This window comes from Lipophrys pholis (assembly GCF_963383615.2).
Source record: "Lipophrys pholis genome assembly, chromosome: 13".
Classification (NCBI taxonomy): domain Eukaryota; kingdom Metazoa; phylum Chordata; class Actinopteri; order Blenniiformes; family Blenniidae; genus Lipophrys; species Lipophrys pholis.
Window position 1 is genome coordinate 23,834,826 of NC_137632.1, and position 18,704 is coordinate 23,853,529.

The window sequence follows — 18,704 nt, forward strand, 5'->3', positions numbered from 1 at the left end:
CAGACGTTCTCTGACACAAACCGACGTTTCGACTGAAGACTGCTTATCTGGAACTATTGACACACTTTTTACACACGGTTCTTCATTCAGTCGCCTCAGTTCTAAAGAAACGTCTGGACTCACTTTTAAAGAGCAGACAAGCAGCTGCTACAATAACAGATCAGACAAACAGAAAGTGCAGGACTTTCTTCGGCTTTGCTGCTCGTACAGCCTCTGAAGCGTCTCCCTGCTATTGAAGATGAAGGTTTCCTCATCCCTGTGTTTTTTTTTTTTTTTTGTAATTTAACTTTTTATTGATTTTCAAAATATATATGAAACAGGAACAAAAAAAAAAAAAAATCAACAAAACGTTAACATAAAGGCTGATGCACCCACTCCTCTAACCCCAAGGTGACGGCATAGAAAAGGTTATCGTAAAAAAGAAATGTGAAAAACAAATATCTGCAATTTGCTGGGACCGTTCAAAAATGTGGAAAATTCAAGACACAAACAATATCACTGTAGGCAAGGCTTTACATGACACTGCTCTCAGCTTTAATAGAGTCCCAAAAACCATCCCAATCAGTGTCTCTGTCCCCTTTCGACTTGTTGAGCATGACCTCATTCGCTGCCGGGGTTCCTGTGTTGAACCTTCACATCTGCCTCTCAGCTGGAACAGCAGCGCCACCCAAAGGCAGAATAATTACCCACAAGTGATGCAGAATTTTCTCAGCAGTTGGAGTAATTTCTGTTAGGATAAACGAGTCGACCACATGAGGAGGAACACTTCTCACTTTTCATTACTGTAACACCATGCACTGAATTGAGGAAGCTGGAAGTGACCTGCACCCCCTGAGAGTGACACAACAAGCTACAAAACAAGAAACTGCTTCTTGACTGTTTACGCTCAGGTTTCAGCTGAGAAGGAGGAAGCTGCCGGCCGGCTGGCAGCGTTTCAGTGGCAGGATCAGCCGCGGCGTTGACACGGGCTTCTTTTTGATTCTGGACGATCTCTTCACGTCTCCTGTCAGCGGCGAGTTTGACTCAAGACTCGGACAGACGTTTTAATCAGAGGAGCTCAAGGTACGGAAGTGTAAGACTTTAAGTTGGTGAAAAAAGTAGCCAGTTTCTTGGAATCATGTCTCCTGCAGTCCGGTCGTAATATTAACCTCAATAATCTGGATGTTAGTGGAGGAAGATGGTCTATAGGCTGGATGTTAGAGGGGGAAGACGCTCTACTTTCTGGATATTAGAGGAGGAAAATGCTCTACTTTCTGGATGTTAGAGGAGGAAGATGTTGTATAATCTGGATTTTAGAGGAGGAAGATGCTCTATAATCTGGATGTTAGAGGAGGAAGATGCTCTACTTTCTGAATGTTAGAGGAGGAAGATGCTCTACTATCTGGATGTTAGAGGAGGAAGATGCTCTATAATCTGGATGTTAGAGGAGGAAGATGCTCTGCTATCTGGATGTTAATGCCATTACAAAGAACCAGCTCAGATAAACTCAGGGGCTCGGCAACACAACTGTTTTCTTGAAGGACAAACGTAACAACCTCACTGAAACCTCAGTACTTAGTTACTCAGAAAGGTAATCAGTTACTTGTGTTATAAGTATGGTTGTTACAGTAACAGGTTACTTATTGCGCCAGTGTGAGCGATGATATTACACAACCACCTTCAGTGGAACTAACAGTCATCAGTTGGTGACAGAAGGAAGTGGAGCTCATTGAAGACGACATCAGACCTCGTCATCTGTTAATATGAGACTCTTTTTTTAAATGTACCTGAGGAGGTTTAAAGTTGCGCAGGTCATTCAGAAATAAAGAGTACGGGATTGATTTACTAAAGGTTTGCATGTATGAAAATGCTAAATAACACTTAATCCAGTCTGCCTTCACAAACGTGAAATACTGGGACGAGTTTAAAAGAAGAATTCAATGTATTGTGGTGCTTTTACTCCATTTTAATCTGTAATATTCTTGATGACCTCCTCCGCCAACACACCCATACGACGTTCCATGTTGTGCCTGTTTTGGCTCACAGCTCCATCCAGCAATAATGCTTATTTGAATCCTCCTGTTTACACGTGATGTCACTCATATTGTTAGTCTGAGGCGTTTTCAGGTGAAAACGGAAAACTGTACACGACAACGGTGGTTGGAGTCACTGAAAACGCTACAAATCCGTGAAAACAGAGAAAATCCATCTTTACTAAACCGCTGCTAACGGTCATATGCAAAGCGGCCGTAGTAACGAGTAGTTGTGCACATGCTCAGCAGCTGCGCAGTCAGAACAATGTTTTCCTCCAGAGTGTCATGACTCCCAGTCCATATTCTCCCGGGACATGGTACTTTTATTTTGACAGTCACCGTAACAATCCAACATGGAATGTTCTCCCACTGTTAATGTTTTATTCCAAAGACAAATAACGGCTTAACTTTTGTATTTTGCAGATAAAATGGAATACACACAGTCCAAGACGTCAAACGCCTCCCTGGAGTTTTCTCTCTGCCCCTCAGCTGCGACGCTCTTCTTCCTCCCCTCCATGTACACGCTCTTATTCGTCACCGCTCTCCCGGGCAACGTGCTGTCGCTGTGGGTTTTCACCCGGCGCATCGCCACCATCTCCCCCACCCACGTCTATCTGTCCCACCTGAGCGTCTCCAACCTGCTGCTGTCCGTCACCTCGCCCTTCCTGGCCGTCTACTACGTCTGGGGTTCGGCGTGGATGCTGCACGGCGCCGTGTGCCAGCTGGTCCTGCACGCCGTCACCCCGGTGCTCCACATGAACATCTACATCAGCCTCATGATCCTCACCTGGGTGGCCCTCACCCGCTTCGCCGCCCTCATCCAGAACACCCATGCCTCCAGGCCGAGCGTCTGCACCACCCTACTGCCGCACGCCTTCTTCTCCCGCCTCACCACGGTCTCCTTCGCCAAGATGGTGTGCGCCATGGTGTGGGCGCTGTCTATCGCGGGCATCGTGCCGGTGACCATCTACTACTCGGTGTACGAGGCGATCAGCGAAGTCAGGGGCAATGAAGAGGATGAGGAGGGAGGATGTCAGGAGATGTGCTACAGCCCACAGGTGGAGATAGGAGGAAGTCTGTCCGCGATTCTGACGGTTCCCGTTATCATCATCTTCTTCATCCTCTACCTGCTTGTTCTGGTCTTCTACATGACTGTGGTGCGACACATCAGACGCTCGCGCCGCAACACTCACGTCTCGTCGTCCCAGAGCCTGCTGAGCAGGGTGCTGAGAAACATCGTGGTCATCCAGGTAAGTCCCAGTTCCACAAACGTCAAAACAGGAAGTGCTCAAGCAGGAAGTGCTGTGCACGTTACTGAAATTAAATAATTGACTTCAAACAGTAATACATTCGAGCTTCAATTGTCGTGAATTTTAAATTACTTGTGAAGCAAAATGTGGACGCAAGATCACAAGTTAACTAAATAAATTAAATAATAATTAATGACATTTAATCGTAACACAGTGCGTAGATAGATGGGCACCTTCATAACTTACTATTTTGGTAAATGGATCAATCAACTGGGATGAAATCAACGTGACTAAGCTCAACAGCACCTCCTATGTCGATATTTAGCATCGATTTCAACGCATTTTCAACATTTCATCATTTACGATGATCGATATGAAAGAAATTGAAGATATGAAACATAGCAGGCATAGGGTTCTCCTTTTTAGGGATATTCCCACAGCAAGGCGATGCAACAAGCATTTTTTTGTTTGTATATTTGCTTAGTTTTTACATCCGTTGTCCTTTCTGTTACAAACTGGATTTGGCCAAGAGATAACTGGATGCAGCACCAATGGTGCTTTTCCTAAACTCAACAGCACCCCCTATGTCGATGATTAGCATCGATTTCAGTATGTTCGCAGTGATTGTTCTGCAGTTCCGATGATTGATATGAAAGAAATCAAAGACAGATACCAGATATAGTCACACACCTAATAAAGGGTTAACTTCCTAAATAAAATAGAGATGCTATAACGTTTCAGCTGTTTCTGAAGGTAATAGATACAACTGCCTTTCTTTTCCATCTAAAAAACCCACAGGTGGTTCTGTCGGTCTGCCTGCTGCCGTTTCACATCTTCAAACCCATCTTCATCTCTCTGGCTCACGGTCAGGATTTTCTTCCGGCGCGATCTGACGACACAAACTTCTGCAGCGTCTGTCATCCGCTCTCCGTTCTGGTCGAGGTGCCACCATTTCCCCCGGTACTTCCTCGATATGTCCGACCGGACTATGACGGGTTTCTTTCTCCTCCCTCTCCAGGTGAAGAACTGCCTGTTTCTTCTGGCGGCTCTGAGAGGCTCCACTGACCCTGTGATGTACTTCCTGCTGGACAGGACCTTCCAGCATCAAACCCTCTGTCTTTTGAGGCGCCGGCGGGACGTTGTCGATAGGACACAAGCGCTTTGGTCCATTACGGGCAGCGCCAACCAAAAGGCCGAACAGCTGGGGGAAGAAACCGTCCCCACGACTATTGTGGATCTAGCCACCTGAAGCAGTTTGAAGCCTTCAAAAGTTTTTCTTCTGAAGTATTTAAACTTCCTGTTGAGTGGACTAGAGTGGAGGGACGTTTGCAGAAGTCATTAAAATACTGAGACACTGAGATTGCAGGGTCATCGTTTTTAGGGATGTTTCCACAGCAAGTCGATGCAACTTGCATTTTTTGTTAGAATATTTGCTTAGTTTTTACATCCGATGTCCTTTCCATTACAAACGGGATTCGAACCCGGGTCCTCAACGCCCAGAGCCAAGAGATAACTGGATGCAGCACCAAGAGGGCATAAGGAATAAACGGAAGTATCAAATGACTTCCTCTAAAAATCTATCAATTTAAGTAAGAATATATAAAAAAATCAACACTTAAATACAATTGCGAACAAAAAGTATAAAAACCTTTTAGGATTTCTTCACTTTAAATGAGCTTTTTCTTTTTTAAAGAATGAGAACGGGCCCATAGGTGCCTTTACAAAAAAAGCTTGTTTCCACTGTGGAAATATGATGTATGCTGATGATGGTGGTGTTTTAGGGTTACTGAGAGGCAATCCGGGGGGCTTCAGGGGTGAGAACGGTCAGGAATCACTGTACTGAACTAATCATATACTGAATACTGGCTTGAATGAAGTCACTGAACCTATTTCAGTGGTGGACTGGTCCCAGGTGAAGTGGCTGTACTCTCCACTGTTGCCTTCTTTTAAAACAGCCCAGAACCGCCATTTTTAAGCAACAGCGGGACGAAAGACGAGCCTATTAAGTGAAAATCTGTCCAGAGTATTTGCTCATCATCACATGATTTCGGTATAATTTATCGGCAAACAATATTTGCCTACTCATCCTACTCTACTTCAGATTGATTTGTCAAACCTCATGCTACCGGTAAACATCGCCATTAACAGTATGCAGAGAGTACGAGCCAATCAGAGGCAGAGCAGGGCGGGTCATTCCTCCACTATCCCAGGGAAAAAAAGCCACCTGGCTCACGGATACTGACGAGTGGTGCATCATGGGGGATTTGTAAGTGTGTGTATGTAATTTGTGGAAACCTGTTTTACATTTGCGATGAAAGTTTTAACTCTCAATATTTTCACAGTACTTCTAATTATAAAGAAAATATGAAGGGAGAAGCTTTACCCTCTACTCTGAGGGTTCCGTTTTTATCAAAAATGCAGGTTAAGTGCTGTAGATGTTCTGTTGTTGGTGTCATATAAATAACCGCATTGAAAATGTATAAGGTATAATAATGCAGCGGCTGTAACTCTGCCAAGGGTTTTTATTGCTGTCGTGTTTCACTCTCTTCTGTTTTGTTGTGTCGGCTCATAAGAATTTCACGGCGATGGAGTCGGTGGGGAAAATGAAACACGGTGTCGCTTTCGAGGACACGCGGTGACGTTTGTGGAGCTGCCGTCATGTGCTGCAACCGTCCATGAATGTTTGATGTGCGAGTGTGTGTCGCACAGCGTGTACGGTAATTGTGTTTGAATTATGGATGGGAGAACGCAGAGTGGTGTTTGTGCAGAAGGTGTGTGAGATCGAGGGCTGCTGGGTGAAGGGTGGCCCCTGCAGGTGTGTGTGGAGCAGCCTCGGGGGCCCGGGCGACTTTTCAGTGACTCCGCACCCTTCCCGCCTCCTCCCTTCCCCCTCCTCCCACCCACCGACACAGGCCGGAGGGAAAGACGTGCAGGGATACCGCCGGGAGAGGATAAAGTCATGCTCAGTAGGGGGTCGGGAAGAAGACGGGAAAAGGGAAGGAAATGAGCTGAAGGAGTAGGTTTACACAACATGTCAAATGAAAATGCCACGTTTTTATAATTTTTGTTTCAGTAAAGTTCCTCGTTTACGGGTCAACGTTTTGAAAACGATATTCGTTTCCCTGGAAACGGCAAAAATGACCAAAACGATGTGGTTAGCATGCCGGGCCACGAGTTGCCGCTGTTGGTTTTTTATTTAATGTTCTCTTCCTTTGTGCGCTGGACATCTTTTTAACCGTTTGCAGATCAAACTTAACAGTAACATGTTTACACAACGTTTCAGGTGAAAACGCATCGTTTTGGTAAAGTTCTGCATTTACACGGCGACGCTTTGAAAACGATGTCCCTCTGAAAACCATGTAGTTGGCATGTTAGTCCACCAGTTGGTGCTGTTGGTTGTTTTTGTACTGAAACCACACACACATACAGCAGAGAACGATGGGCTACAAACATTAACAATGATAGAACACGGACATTCTAGTGGACAGACGACCAAGTTGGATTATTATTACGGTGACTGTCAAAATAAAACTACGTCCAGGAGAATATGGACTGGGAGTCATGACACCACAGAGGAAACAATGTTCTGATAGGCTCTACTGAGCATGTGCAGAACAATTAGTTACCAGGAACAGTTGCAGTAGCAGCACTTCGGGAAAGTTGCATTTTCCCCCGTTTTCATGGAGACCGTTTTCAAAAACTGTGTGTTTCCAGTCGCTCCAAGCTCCATTGTCGTGTAAACGCAACCACAAAAAGAAAAGTTTCCTGTTTACACTTGAAAAAACGTTGTCGTGTTAACATGGCCTTAGAAAATTTGCACCAGGTTTGTTGTGTGTCTCAAGGCGGAGGAAGTACAAGTAATTTCTCATGTTAAAATATGGTATCGATCATTTAATGACGCGTTTGAACTGAAAAAGCTTGCAACTATTTCATATGCTACTTTTATGCATTATTGTTATCACTGATTGGTATTACAGTTTACTAAGCTTTTATTACATTCAGTTCAAATTTTTCTATATTTCCAAGGAAGAAATAATATTTTCACCTATATTGTGCCTTTTTATTGTGAATTCTTATCCAAGTTGTCAAGGGTATTAAACAGAACAACGAGTCACAATAATAGCAATATAAGAATGTGTAGTCTGCAAAATCTATAAAGAACTATTGGAAAATAAATGTATTATTGATTATTTCAGGACATTCCACTGTCTGTTTCTGTCTTTTGTAAGTAGTTGATCACGACTCAAAGCTTTTTTTTATTTTGCTGTTGTACAACTGGGCAACTATGGGAAGGAAGTGGGAAACCACCGCAAACTGGTTGACCATAATTAAAAGGGTTGCATTGTGAGGTGTTTGTAGCTGCAGAATTTTAAACTGTCACAGAAGGTGAATAAATGTCACTGTTGCCGTTTGTGTCTCTGAAACAGTCTCAATGCATCTCAAAGTCAGTCAACACCTTTATCTATTAATTTCCACACATTCTTGACGTAGCTCCTATGCTGGCTTTGGTTCTGTGTCTTGTACGATACTTCCTGTAGACAGGCGATCAAAAGTATTTGAAAGTAGTTTTACTTCCTCAAGTTTGCACAGTGGTGATGAGCGCTCTCACTTCACAGTTGTAAAGTAATCCCCTGGTTTCGAGTCCGGCTGGAGCGAAGCAGGCACTGATACCGATACCACTATCAGATATCGGGTCCGATACCGCACCGAGTACATGTACTTGTAAAAGATCCAAAATAAATACCAGTGAGTGTTACGTGACGTCCTCCATCCTCAATGTCAGCAGCAGGTAAGCAAGAGAGGACGAGTGACGTCCAAGGTTTAGAGATTCTTTAATATTAATGAGAATGACAAAAGTAAGACAGACTGTAATTTATGTTCTGACAAAATATGAAGAGGAGAAAGATAGTTCGTACTTCATCACCAGCAGATTTAGCCCGACGTCGCTCATTAGTTTAACTGCTCAGTGTGTTACTCTGAGTCATGCTACATGCTAAGGAGTTTCAAGGCTCACACACCAGCGATGCTACATGCTACACATGATTAAAGTATGACTGATGCACAGTATCCTCGTATTCGAGAAATCCAACATATCACCTCATTAAAGCGACTAGCATCAACAGCTTCTGCAGCAGCACCTGCTGCAGGTAGTCCGCCATGTTGTTGTTGTTAAGTGACGTCATGGAGACGGTCGTCAGGAATAGAGTTCGAGAGGTGGGGCCAGGACATCGTCATTTTCAGTAAATGTGTGTCTTGTCCGTCAACATGTCAAAGCTGAGGCGGCGTTTTTAAATTTTCTCCAATTTATCTGCGCCGTGTGGATGATCGGACAAAAACAATGGTTACGTGAAGCGGCGGTGTCGTGTGGGCGGAGCCTGCAGGTCTCGTAGACGGGGCTGTCTCTGTGTTTGCGCTGTAACGGTTCCAGACAAGACTCGGTGTAACCTGCTTTTCAAGAGAGATACGAGTTTGCAGAGGCTCCTGAAATCTGTTTTGAGACGGATTAGGAAAAACTCAAAGCTTATCGCACCGTCTTTAGAGCGGAAATAAACTGGGACCAAATCCAAATGAATCAAGTCAAACAGCCAAGAAATTGTGGCCGTCACAGACGATGAGCTCGGGAAAAGGCTGTCTGGAAAAGAAAAAAAAGCATGAAAGGAGAGGAAATGACCAACTACAGTAAGCCGCTGCACCCACACACAGGAAAGTGGAGTACCTACAGATGTCCAACCGAGCAGAAATTCTATTAAGTGGCCGAAAGCTGCTACACTGTAAAATGCAAATCCCCCTGCATGTCTCCTCCGAGAGCACATCTGAACAAACATCCAGCGCGGAGGAACACAGTCCGCTCACTGCCGAGGCAGGACAAAGTAAATATGCTCATCCACTTGGCCGGAAAATGTAGAAATATTTGTTTTAAAATATTGAAATATTTTCCATGTTCTGAACTTGGGCTGGGTGCCGAATTTGGTACTTTCATAGGTTCAGCACTAGATGTTTCTCGAGGCTGAAGAGTGCACAATTTGACAGCCTCAGTCTACCATCACAGATATACTATTCTACCGTAATATGTCTACCATCACAGATCTACTGTGTTTGTTGTAGGTAAGCGTTTTCGTGTTGAAGGAATTTGTGAGACAACTGCGATGTAACAATGCAAACAGTTGGATGTTGTTTTGATATGTTTGTTAAAGTTTATATATTGAGAAATAAATATGTTAAATTGATAAATGTAACATTTTATTACCACATAAACACACACGAGTGTGTATGAGTGTGCAAAAATTGATACCATTGAGTACTGGTGTAAGAATGTAGAAGGACCACGATAGAAAATGGACTCGGGGGTCCATTTTCCAGAGGGTCCATATACAATACTACACCAGTGTCGATTCCCAGGTACCAGGTATCAGTTTGAATGTGAAAGGTACCCATCTCTATGCAGAACTGTGCAAATCTTTTAGGCAGAAGTGTAAGAAAGGTGCAGAGTAGGACGGCAGCTTCGAGGGGAAAAGGTGTTCACACTAAACGCTGATTTGAAAATGCAGCTTTTCTGTTCTCTGCCGTCAGCATTTTCCTTCGACGAGTCGACCAAATTCTTGGTGGCAGCGATGATCCAGATCGGTTCGCCTCTTGATACACACACTGACCACTGCAGACCCAGTTACTGTCAAACTCTCAGAAATCCTTACAATGTGTGTATTTATATGCTTGTAACACATCAATTTTAGATTAAAAACTGTTCACTTGCAGTCTGCTATATAATCAACACACCAGGAGACGCGACCAGTATCGTATACCTCACCTGTCACTGGTTATAATCTTATGGGGGCTGATGGATGCTGAAAGGCCTTGAGCTGTGTTTTGCAGGACGTTCAGTCTCTTTCACTGTTATCGGTCGTAGTGCACCAGCGAGAAGAGCAGCACCAATTCTGGCAGGCAGAAAATGAACGAGGTCACACTTGCTTACCCCAATTAACGTAACCTGCGGAGGCTTAATTGAAGCTGCATTGGCTGAATAATTGCAACCGTTAGTCACATCGGTCTCCCAATTGTTTCAGCTTCATCACCGACGGATCAGAGACTGCCGTTCAAACCGCGGTGTTCACTTCATTCACAGTGTGCACGTCGATGTGTGCGCAGACGTCTGAGAAGTGTTCACCAATAAGAGAAGGATTTGAGGATGGCGGGTCATTTGGGCCCCGTTTACACGACAGCGTTTCAGGTGTCGTTTTCGTTTGGTTTCAAGTTTACACGTTCTGGAAACCCGTTTCCATGGAAACATCAGAAACACTGTAAACGATGCAGTTAGCATGCTGTGCCCCAAGCTGGCGCTGTTGGTTGTTTTTGTAATGAAGCCACACACATGCAGCAGAGAACAATGGGCTCTATACGTTAACAATGGGAGAACACAGACATTCTAGTGGACAGGCAACCAAGTTGGATTGTTATTACGGTGACTGTCAAAATAAGAGTACCAAGTCCCAGGAGAACAAGGACTGGGAGTCATGACACCACGGATGAATTGTTGTTCTGATCGGCTCTACTGAGCATTTGCACAACTAGTAGTTACTACCAACGTGGCGAGCAGGACCAGGAGCAGAAGTTCTGTTGTATACTTCAGTATATTAGAGTCACTCAGAACTCTTTAAGTCTAATAATAGAGTCTAATTAGTGACTCTAGATTTCCCTTAATGGGTATGGCATGCGATAGACTGGTGGCCTGTCCAGGGCGTAGCCTGCCTTCGTCTAGAGTTATCTGAAGTGCGAAAAGCACACAAGCCCATTTTCAGTTCCTTCATAGCTGCAACACATGTAGCTGCAGAGGAGAGTCACATACACATATTGTCACCTGCTTTGACTGATGAGAGTCAGACAGCAACAGCGTCACTGTGGTGAGTGTAAAGTATTGATAAAACTTCTCAAAACAGAACAACACAATAATAACACTGGTGTGACAAACCGCTGTCGATGAAACGGTGAGGTGAGCGTTCCGGTTTCAGGAAACTGCAGCCTTGTTTCACCGTGTGAGTCAGAACAAAAGTGGACATAAGTAGAAATCTTGCAAATGGCTGCAGGAATAAATAGCCAAAGAACATTATTAGTTGTGACGTTGTTCATTGTGAAAAATATAGTTTTAATTGGTGATGCTTATGGATGATTGATTTCCAGTCAGACTCTAAACCAACCAACCAACCAACCAACCAACCAACCAACCAACCAACGAAACAACCAACCAACAGGCTGTTATTGAACTAAACAACCAACCAACCAACAAAACTGCATTGAAATAACAAAAGAACTAGAAATAAAACGCAGAGTGAAAATAAAATGAAACATGATAACAGAAAAATGTATGTCAACATAGTCAAGAAAAAATATAAAAAACCCTTGAACAGTCAATCTAAATATGTCCTGCATGAATTTAGTTTTCATGTGATTTTACAGGAAGGATCACATGATTTCATAATTTCAACATGGAGTCAAACCATCTCTGTTTTCATTAGAAAAAATTCTTCCAGCAACAGTCCCGCCGTCAAACCTGGACGACTAAATCACATTTTTAAAAGCAGCAGTTCGTCTTCGTGACGGAGCTCAGGGATAAGATTTCACAGTCGACACCTCAAAGCCCATTGGACGCCATTAAAGACGCCATTAGCGCCACCCATCATGACACAACAGCACTAATGACACGGCTAACAGTCCTGGGTGTGTTTTACAAAGAGGTCCGGAACATTCCGCCGGTAATAACAGCTGACATTCCAGCAGTGAATGGGGAAATCAATCTTTTCTCATTCAATCGCACATATGGAGGACGGGGTGATTTTCACTGTGGGGGGAGGGGCAAAACACAAAAACATGGCCTGATGTATTTGTATAATGTACACAGTTATATATATATAATATATATATACATACACAATTACATGACACACACATACAAAATGATAAACATAAAATTAGCGCACGCAAACTAATTGTATGTTGAATAGTCGAGACGCTGTGTGGATTAAGAACCTTTGTTCAACTTGTTGACATTTGGTTCATGTTCGTTGGTATCAATCATCCCATTTACATGTAAATACGAAAAGACAAACATAGATTCCTTCATGGCGCATCATTTCTTTTCTTCACCTTTGTACACAACATGCAAAGAGGAAGCAGCAGCTTCTATAATGGTAACATAACAACAGCATTTAACTTTATGTCACGGCCGGAGAGTTGTCAAGAAAAAGGTGCAGTGACGGAGAACTGCTCATTTCATCAGGTTAAACTAGAACTTTCAGTAACAGACAGCTCTACAAGTGTCACAGGTGAAACTTTTCTGTGATCAGTGACAGGAAGTCAAAGTGTTAAAGATGAATTATTATGTCTCGCAATCAAATTAAGCGCTTCCTGATATACACACAGGCTTTAAACAGAAGATCTATCATGACATTTCCTGTGAAGGTTGAGCTGATCGACACACTTGTGCTTGTCACGACCAGTCAGAGTCGTCAGGCCTCAGCAGAGGGAGCTGTGTCTCTCTGTTCAGCCTCCACACTGATGTTAATGCTCACTGCTGGAGCACTTTCTAGAGGCGTCCGCTTCTTTTACTTTCACTGCACTGCTGCACTAGATGTTGCACTGTGTTTCCTTTCCTGACAACACAGGCAAAATAAAGATAAATACGAAAAAAAAAAAACATTTATACAAATTTGAATATCTATCTATCTATCTATCTATCTATCTATCTATCTATCTATCTATCTCTATATATAAATATAATGTATTGAGGCGCTCTCGCCTAGCAGCGAGAAGGTCGTGGGTTTGAGTGTGACCCGGGGCCTCTCTGTGGGTTTGAATGTTCTCCCTGTGTGTGCGTGAGTTTCCTCCCACAGTCCAAAAACATGCATGTGAGGTAAATTGGCGACGCTAAAATTGCCGCCAGGTGTGAACGTGAGTGTGTGTGGTTGTTTGTGTCAATATGTGTTTGTGCCTGTGACAGACTGGCGACCCTGTCCAGGGTGTACCCTGCCCTCGCCCACAGTAGGCTGGAGAGATGGATGGATGGATGGATGGATGGATGGATGGATGGATGGATGGATAATGTATTGACATTTTTCTTCTATGTTTTATGTGACTGTTTTTTCAGGTAAAAAAAAGAAGAAAAGATTATAATAAAAAAATTATTATAATTTTGAATCTGACCAATCATGATGGGATGGGAATCGAAAAACCGGTTCTTATCAGGATTCAATTCCTTGGAGTCCTTTGCCAATTCCCTTATCGATCCCAGTCGGCGCAAATGACGTCGCCACACACGTTGTGTAACTTACGCAAGCTACCAAACGTGTGTGGCGACGCCATTCACCAGTGCAGCTAGAAGGAAACATGGCGTCTCAGCAGTAAAAAAGTTTGGTTACAAGAAAGGACGACAACCGGGCGACTTGCAATACTTGCACCGTGGATATTTCATCAAAGGGAGGAAATAAAACACCAATAAGCAGGAACATCTGCACACGCAGCAGCGACAACTTTGAATGAACGTCACGCTTTCAATCTGATCGATAAAGAACTGAATCGTTAAGCAGAATGAAAAATGAAACCGGAATTGTAAAAATGTCATCAATTCCCATCCCTGAATCATGGTGATGGATTAATCTGCATTTTGACAACACTATATAAAACTCAAACTTCCCCTGGAAGGGATGCGCGACGGTTTGAGCAAAGTTTCTGGTTCCGGCAGAAACGCGGTGTTGTGTTCCAGGAAGACGAGCGTTAACATTCACAGGGCTGCTTTTTGCTTCCTGTGACAGGAGATCCCGCCGCCCTGGTACACCTGGAGAAAAAAAACAAGAGCTATTGTTGTAAGCCGAGGTTCGGGCGCTCCCGCCATTCATGTCGGCGTCAAACGCTTTTGTTTAGTTTTTTTAGATTCCTCAGACGGCTCATCGCGTCGCTGTGCGAGATTCCACTTCTTAACCTTCAAAGCAGCGAGGCACAACAGAAGAGACGCTCACCTTCACGCTGCGCGGCGGCGCTTTCCCGCCCCTCCGCTCGGCGCGGAGGCGGGGAAACTCGCTCTGTTCGCCGTGCGTTCACAGGCGAGCCACGAGGCCCGGAGACAAACATCCACAGGAATAGACGCGGCGACGTGAAGTCTGGCGAGGAGCGGGGCGAAGACAAACACACAGACGACACGGTGATTAATGAAGGGGGGGAGGTAGGGGGGGGTAGGGGGGGTTCAACGACTCCGGTGACTTTCATGCATGAGAACATGTGATCCATTTTCAACGAGGGGCCGATTTGAGTACGTGGAAGCCGGCGTGTCCCCCGGTGAGGACGAGTCTCACAGGAACATCTGATAAGCCGGAGACAGAGGCTCTGGTGAGGAGCGATAATACAGGCAAACATGAACCCGAGCAAATGTCACGGCTACAATTTGATCACAAACACCAGATAAACTCACAGAACCAGGAAGAACTCGCAATCTATTCAAGAAATCATCGTCGAGTTCTGCGATTAATATACAAACACATGATGGTTGTGTCTTCTTAAGTTTGGATTACGACTTCCTGACAGTTATTTTTTGTTTTCTTTGACCTCATTTTACCAGATACAACCGAGCTGCGTTTGTATTTCTTTTCTTACAGAGAAAACTTGTTGATTATTTAAAGTAATTTTTTCCCCCTTGATTTCTGTAGTTTTGTGGTTCAGAATCCCGGCTTGTTTTCAACAGATGATCAATACATATCAAGGTCGATTGATATCAAGAATTTCCACAGTTGATTATTAAAGGAATTCTATTCTATTCTATATAATGAAAGCAAACACAATCTATGGTGGACGGGCTCCATCTAATAATGTTAGAGGAGGGAGCTGCTCTATAATCTGGACGTTAGTGGAAGATATATCAGTTCCGGTTTTAACACTGCCACAACAGGCAGCCCCAATATAAGATATAAACACTAGATTTGAGGATAAAATTACTTAAAACTAGTGAGGTTATCTGTGCGTGCAGCAAGTAAATCGACCTTGACAAGAAATCTGGAAATGAACTTTTAAAGCAGGCCAAATCATCTATCACGTCTAAATGTGTGATTTTAAATCCAAAGCCAGATGATTTACAATGTGATACTAATTTTGGAGTTTTGCTTTGTATAACGTACTAAAAACTGGTTTTAATAATAAGTACCATAAACTGTTCAATGAATCTCATTTTTATTATTGATATTATTGATTGTGTGCATCCCATCAAAATATGTGCCCACTAAACAAAACATTGAGTTTCTTTATGTTCTTTCAGTTGGAATTAAAAGATTCCTTTAAGCAGCTTTTTCAGTCATTTATCATAAAATTAGCACTACGAAGGTAAATCTCCATGTTTGCTTTATCTCTCAGAAACTAGATGTTTGAAATTTCCGACATGTGAAAGAAGAGGCGTGACCTTCAGATAATGTAAATATAAAATATACAGTATATGAAGAAAAAGGGATGTAGGTGTGAATCCTGTGTGTGAGATCACAGATTGTGACTGTCTGAACTGGGTGGACGCGTCCAGGCCGGAGTGTCAGAAGGGATCCAGGGAGCAGAAGATGGAAGCTCTCTGATGAGTAACACGCAGCACGGCGTGGAGGGAAAGAACGACATTACTCACAAGCTGGGATCCCGCTGCGAACATAATGTGCATCACAGGTCTGGAAGAAGGGAAAAGTCAACATGGCGGAGCTCTGCGAGGAGGCCAAGTCCCACACTGAGAAACAACCATGTTTTTCAGGTTATCTGGACGTCGCTTGAAAAACTCATTTAAAAGTCCCTGGAACAACAAATAATGTCATAAATTTTACTAATACGAGACTAAAAAACAACCTTGTCACTTGAAACGTTTGCTAACATTAATGCTGAGCCAGTCAGATCATCAAATTAACAAAGTTAGAGCTAAACTTGGCAGAGCGCAGACCGTCACTGACTGACTGAAACACTGAGCGGGGAGCGTCTCCATGGCAACAGATGCTGATCTCCTCCATGAGGTGCCTCTCTCATTCGCTTTAAATGAGACATTTTGTCGCAGTTTTTCGGGATTTATCTTGAAGCGATGAGCCGTTAACGTCCCCAAATCTAATGGATTGGTCCTTGGATGATGACAAATCATCCCTGGAAATTCCATGCAATTCAGGTTAAAAGTTTTTGCGAAAAGTTGGTAAAATACATACATAAATTCAGACGCAGACAAAACCATAACCGTCTCCGCCAACTTTTGTTGGCGAAGGCAATAAAAGTCCAATTTCACCAACTAATGACAGATGAAGTCAGTTTTCACCAACCTGTTCCTTTGTGCTTCATAAAAATCCCTTTACCGCTTTAAATCCACCGAGCTGCTCCCAACGCAGCTCGTGTTCTGCTTCGTAACCACAGATCTGATGAAGGCCGAGCCCAACCCCCACCCCCCCTTCATCATCCTCTCCACACATCGGGAGTCCTTCAATCAGAGCGATCTCACGGCGAGTCCAATCACACAACGCAGAGCGTTTTCTGCTCTCTGTAGCGACCGCGCGGTGAAAGAAGAACACCAGCCTTTTCCGAACGGTCGATTTCAGATGCACAATAGCAAAGCAGCACTGCAATTACAGACGAGGCCTCACAGCTTCGCGACGGAGCTGCAGCCGCCGCCTCGGACCGGCTCTACTCATGAGAACATCAGGGAGGAGCGGCAGCAGCCGCAGGAACAGCCGGGCTTCTCCCGTCAGCTGGTGGGCCAGTAAAGAGACCGAAACTTGGTTTCGTGCAGCAGCAGAGCCGCTGAGACCGTGACACTCCACCAACCTCCTTGTATCAAAACATCGACGTCATACGACACAATATATTTTCCAGGTATTCGTACATAAGTAAAACACATCGGAGTATTTTAGCCCCACTCTGCTATGGCTGAACCACATATTGTCATATTGTGAATATTAGATATTCTAATTTCAACATGCAAAATAATGCAAAACAATTCAAGCTTCAATGCATCTGCACATCAACACATTTGGTTATTAATTCCTGAGATTTGCTAAAAGAGAAAAAAAAATAAAATTCAATTTTTATAGATTGAGAAGATGAGAAGTTGGAAGCTCAAAAATCTGCTCCCAAGATTCGTAGTGTTGTCGTCAAGACCACCGAACCCGAGATCGAGTCAAGATCAAGAAATCAGATTTTTCAATACCAAGACCAGCATCGGATATCGAGTCAGATACTGCACACAAGTACCTGAAAGTTACGAACCCATTAAACCTCAGAATATTTGTGAAAATTCACAAGTTAAAAAAATTAACAAAAACACAATTATATATATATATATATATATATATATTTATATACACATAGCACCATTCAGACACGAGGTAATTGACAGCGCTTCAAAAAGAAATAAGAGAAATGCATTAAAGCAACCCATTAAGAATCTTAATCTTAAGTGATCAAGTGTGTGAAATACTTTAAAATCTCTCACACACTCTCGTCCTTTTCATTGGAGCAACATTACTTTTTCCATATTGGTATTTGTCGTTTCTAAACACCCACAAATATCACGTCGAGCTCTACTCATCCAGCATAGAAATAATACATTTCTACATGGGCGGAGGAAGCGCTCCACTGCATCAAACTGTCACTAAGTAAATCCTCAGTCTGTGGGCAGTACCTTGACGTCCCGGTGGATGACGTTGTTGTCGTGGCAGTAGCGCAGCGCCTCCAGGATCTGCCTCATGTAGTGGCTTAAAAACAAGGAGGAGGCAGTTTGAGAGCTGGACTGACAGATCAAAACAAGCAGGAGCGTGAAGGAGGTGGATCCCATAGAGCTCACCTGGCCACCGCCTCGCTGTAGACGAAGCCGGCATCCGCCCTCTTCACGATCTCGAAGCAAAGGTCCGCTCCATCCATACTGTGACGGAGTGACGGAGGAAATACAAACGTTAAAAACCTCAGTGAGGTGGAGATGAGGCGAGATGCAGAGGAAAAGCTACGACTCCGTCTCAACTTCATGCCGAAGCTCCACGTGATTCATCAAACGTCACCCATCCACCTTTTACACCACTTCAGTTTAAAAGTAAAAGCTTTAGTCATGCTGCCAATTCTGTGTGTGATGTGGAAAACAATCCCAAAAGTTAGGCCTCCCTCCAACATTTTTCAAAAATTGCATTTACCCCGTTTCCACGGCGACAGAGCGTTTTCAAAAAGTTGCCTTCTCAGTGGCTCCGAGCACCGTTGTCCTCTAAACAGACCCCCTGAACACAATGCGAGTTTTCCGTCTTCAATTGACGTCGTTGCCACGTAAACGGACCTTAAACACGATCCTCGTTAAAAGTCGCCGCTAGACGGTTTGAATAAACTCGTGTGTCTCAGTTGAAGAGAGACGAGGAGATCCTGTCGCTTGCCGTTATTAACCCAAGTTTGGGGAGCGGTGCCGCTTCCCCTCAGATCC

At 43.8% G+C, this 18,704-nt stretch overlaps 2 protein-coding genes across 14 annotated transcripts in view; one reads left to right on the top strand and one right to left on the bottom strand.

Moving 5' to 3' along the window:
• caska (calcium/calmodulin-dependent serine protein kinase a) overlaps window positions 1–18,704 on the bottom strand; it is a 143,450-nt gene that overhangs the window by 55,716 nt on the left and 69,030 nt on the right. For all 13 annotated transcript variants that reach the window (XM_080478833.1, XM_080478830.1, XM_080478838.1 and 10 more), the window contains exons 4-5: window positions 18,087–18,164; window positions 17,925–17,997 (exon numbers count right to left, since the gene is read on the bottom strand). In XM_080478833.1, coding sequence (XP_080334959.1) covers window positions 17,925–17,997; window positions 18,087–18,164 — 151 coding nt within the window. The remainder of the gene's footprint in view (window positions 1–17,924; window positions 17,998–18,086; window positions 18,165–18,704) is intronic.
• On the top strand, window positions 848–4,621 carry gpr82 (G protein-coupled receptor 82). The gene is made up of 4 exons (XM_080479132.1): window positions 848–1,062; window positions 2,436–3,262; window positions 4,061–4,204; window positions 4,281–4,621. The coding sequence occupies exons 2-4, from the start codon at window positions 2,441–2,443 to the stop codon at window positions 4,509–4,511; spliced, it is 1,197 nt and encodes a 398-aa protein (XP_080335258.1). The 5' UTR covers window positions 848–1,062; window positions 2,436–2,440; the 3' UTR covers window positions 4,512–4,621.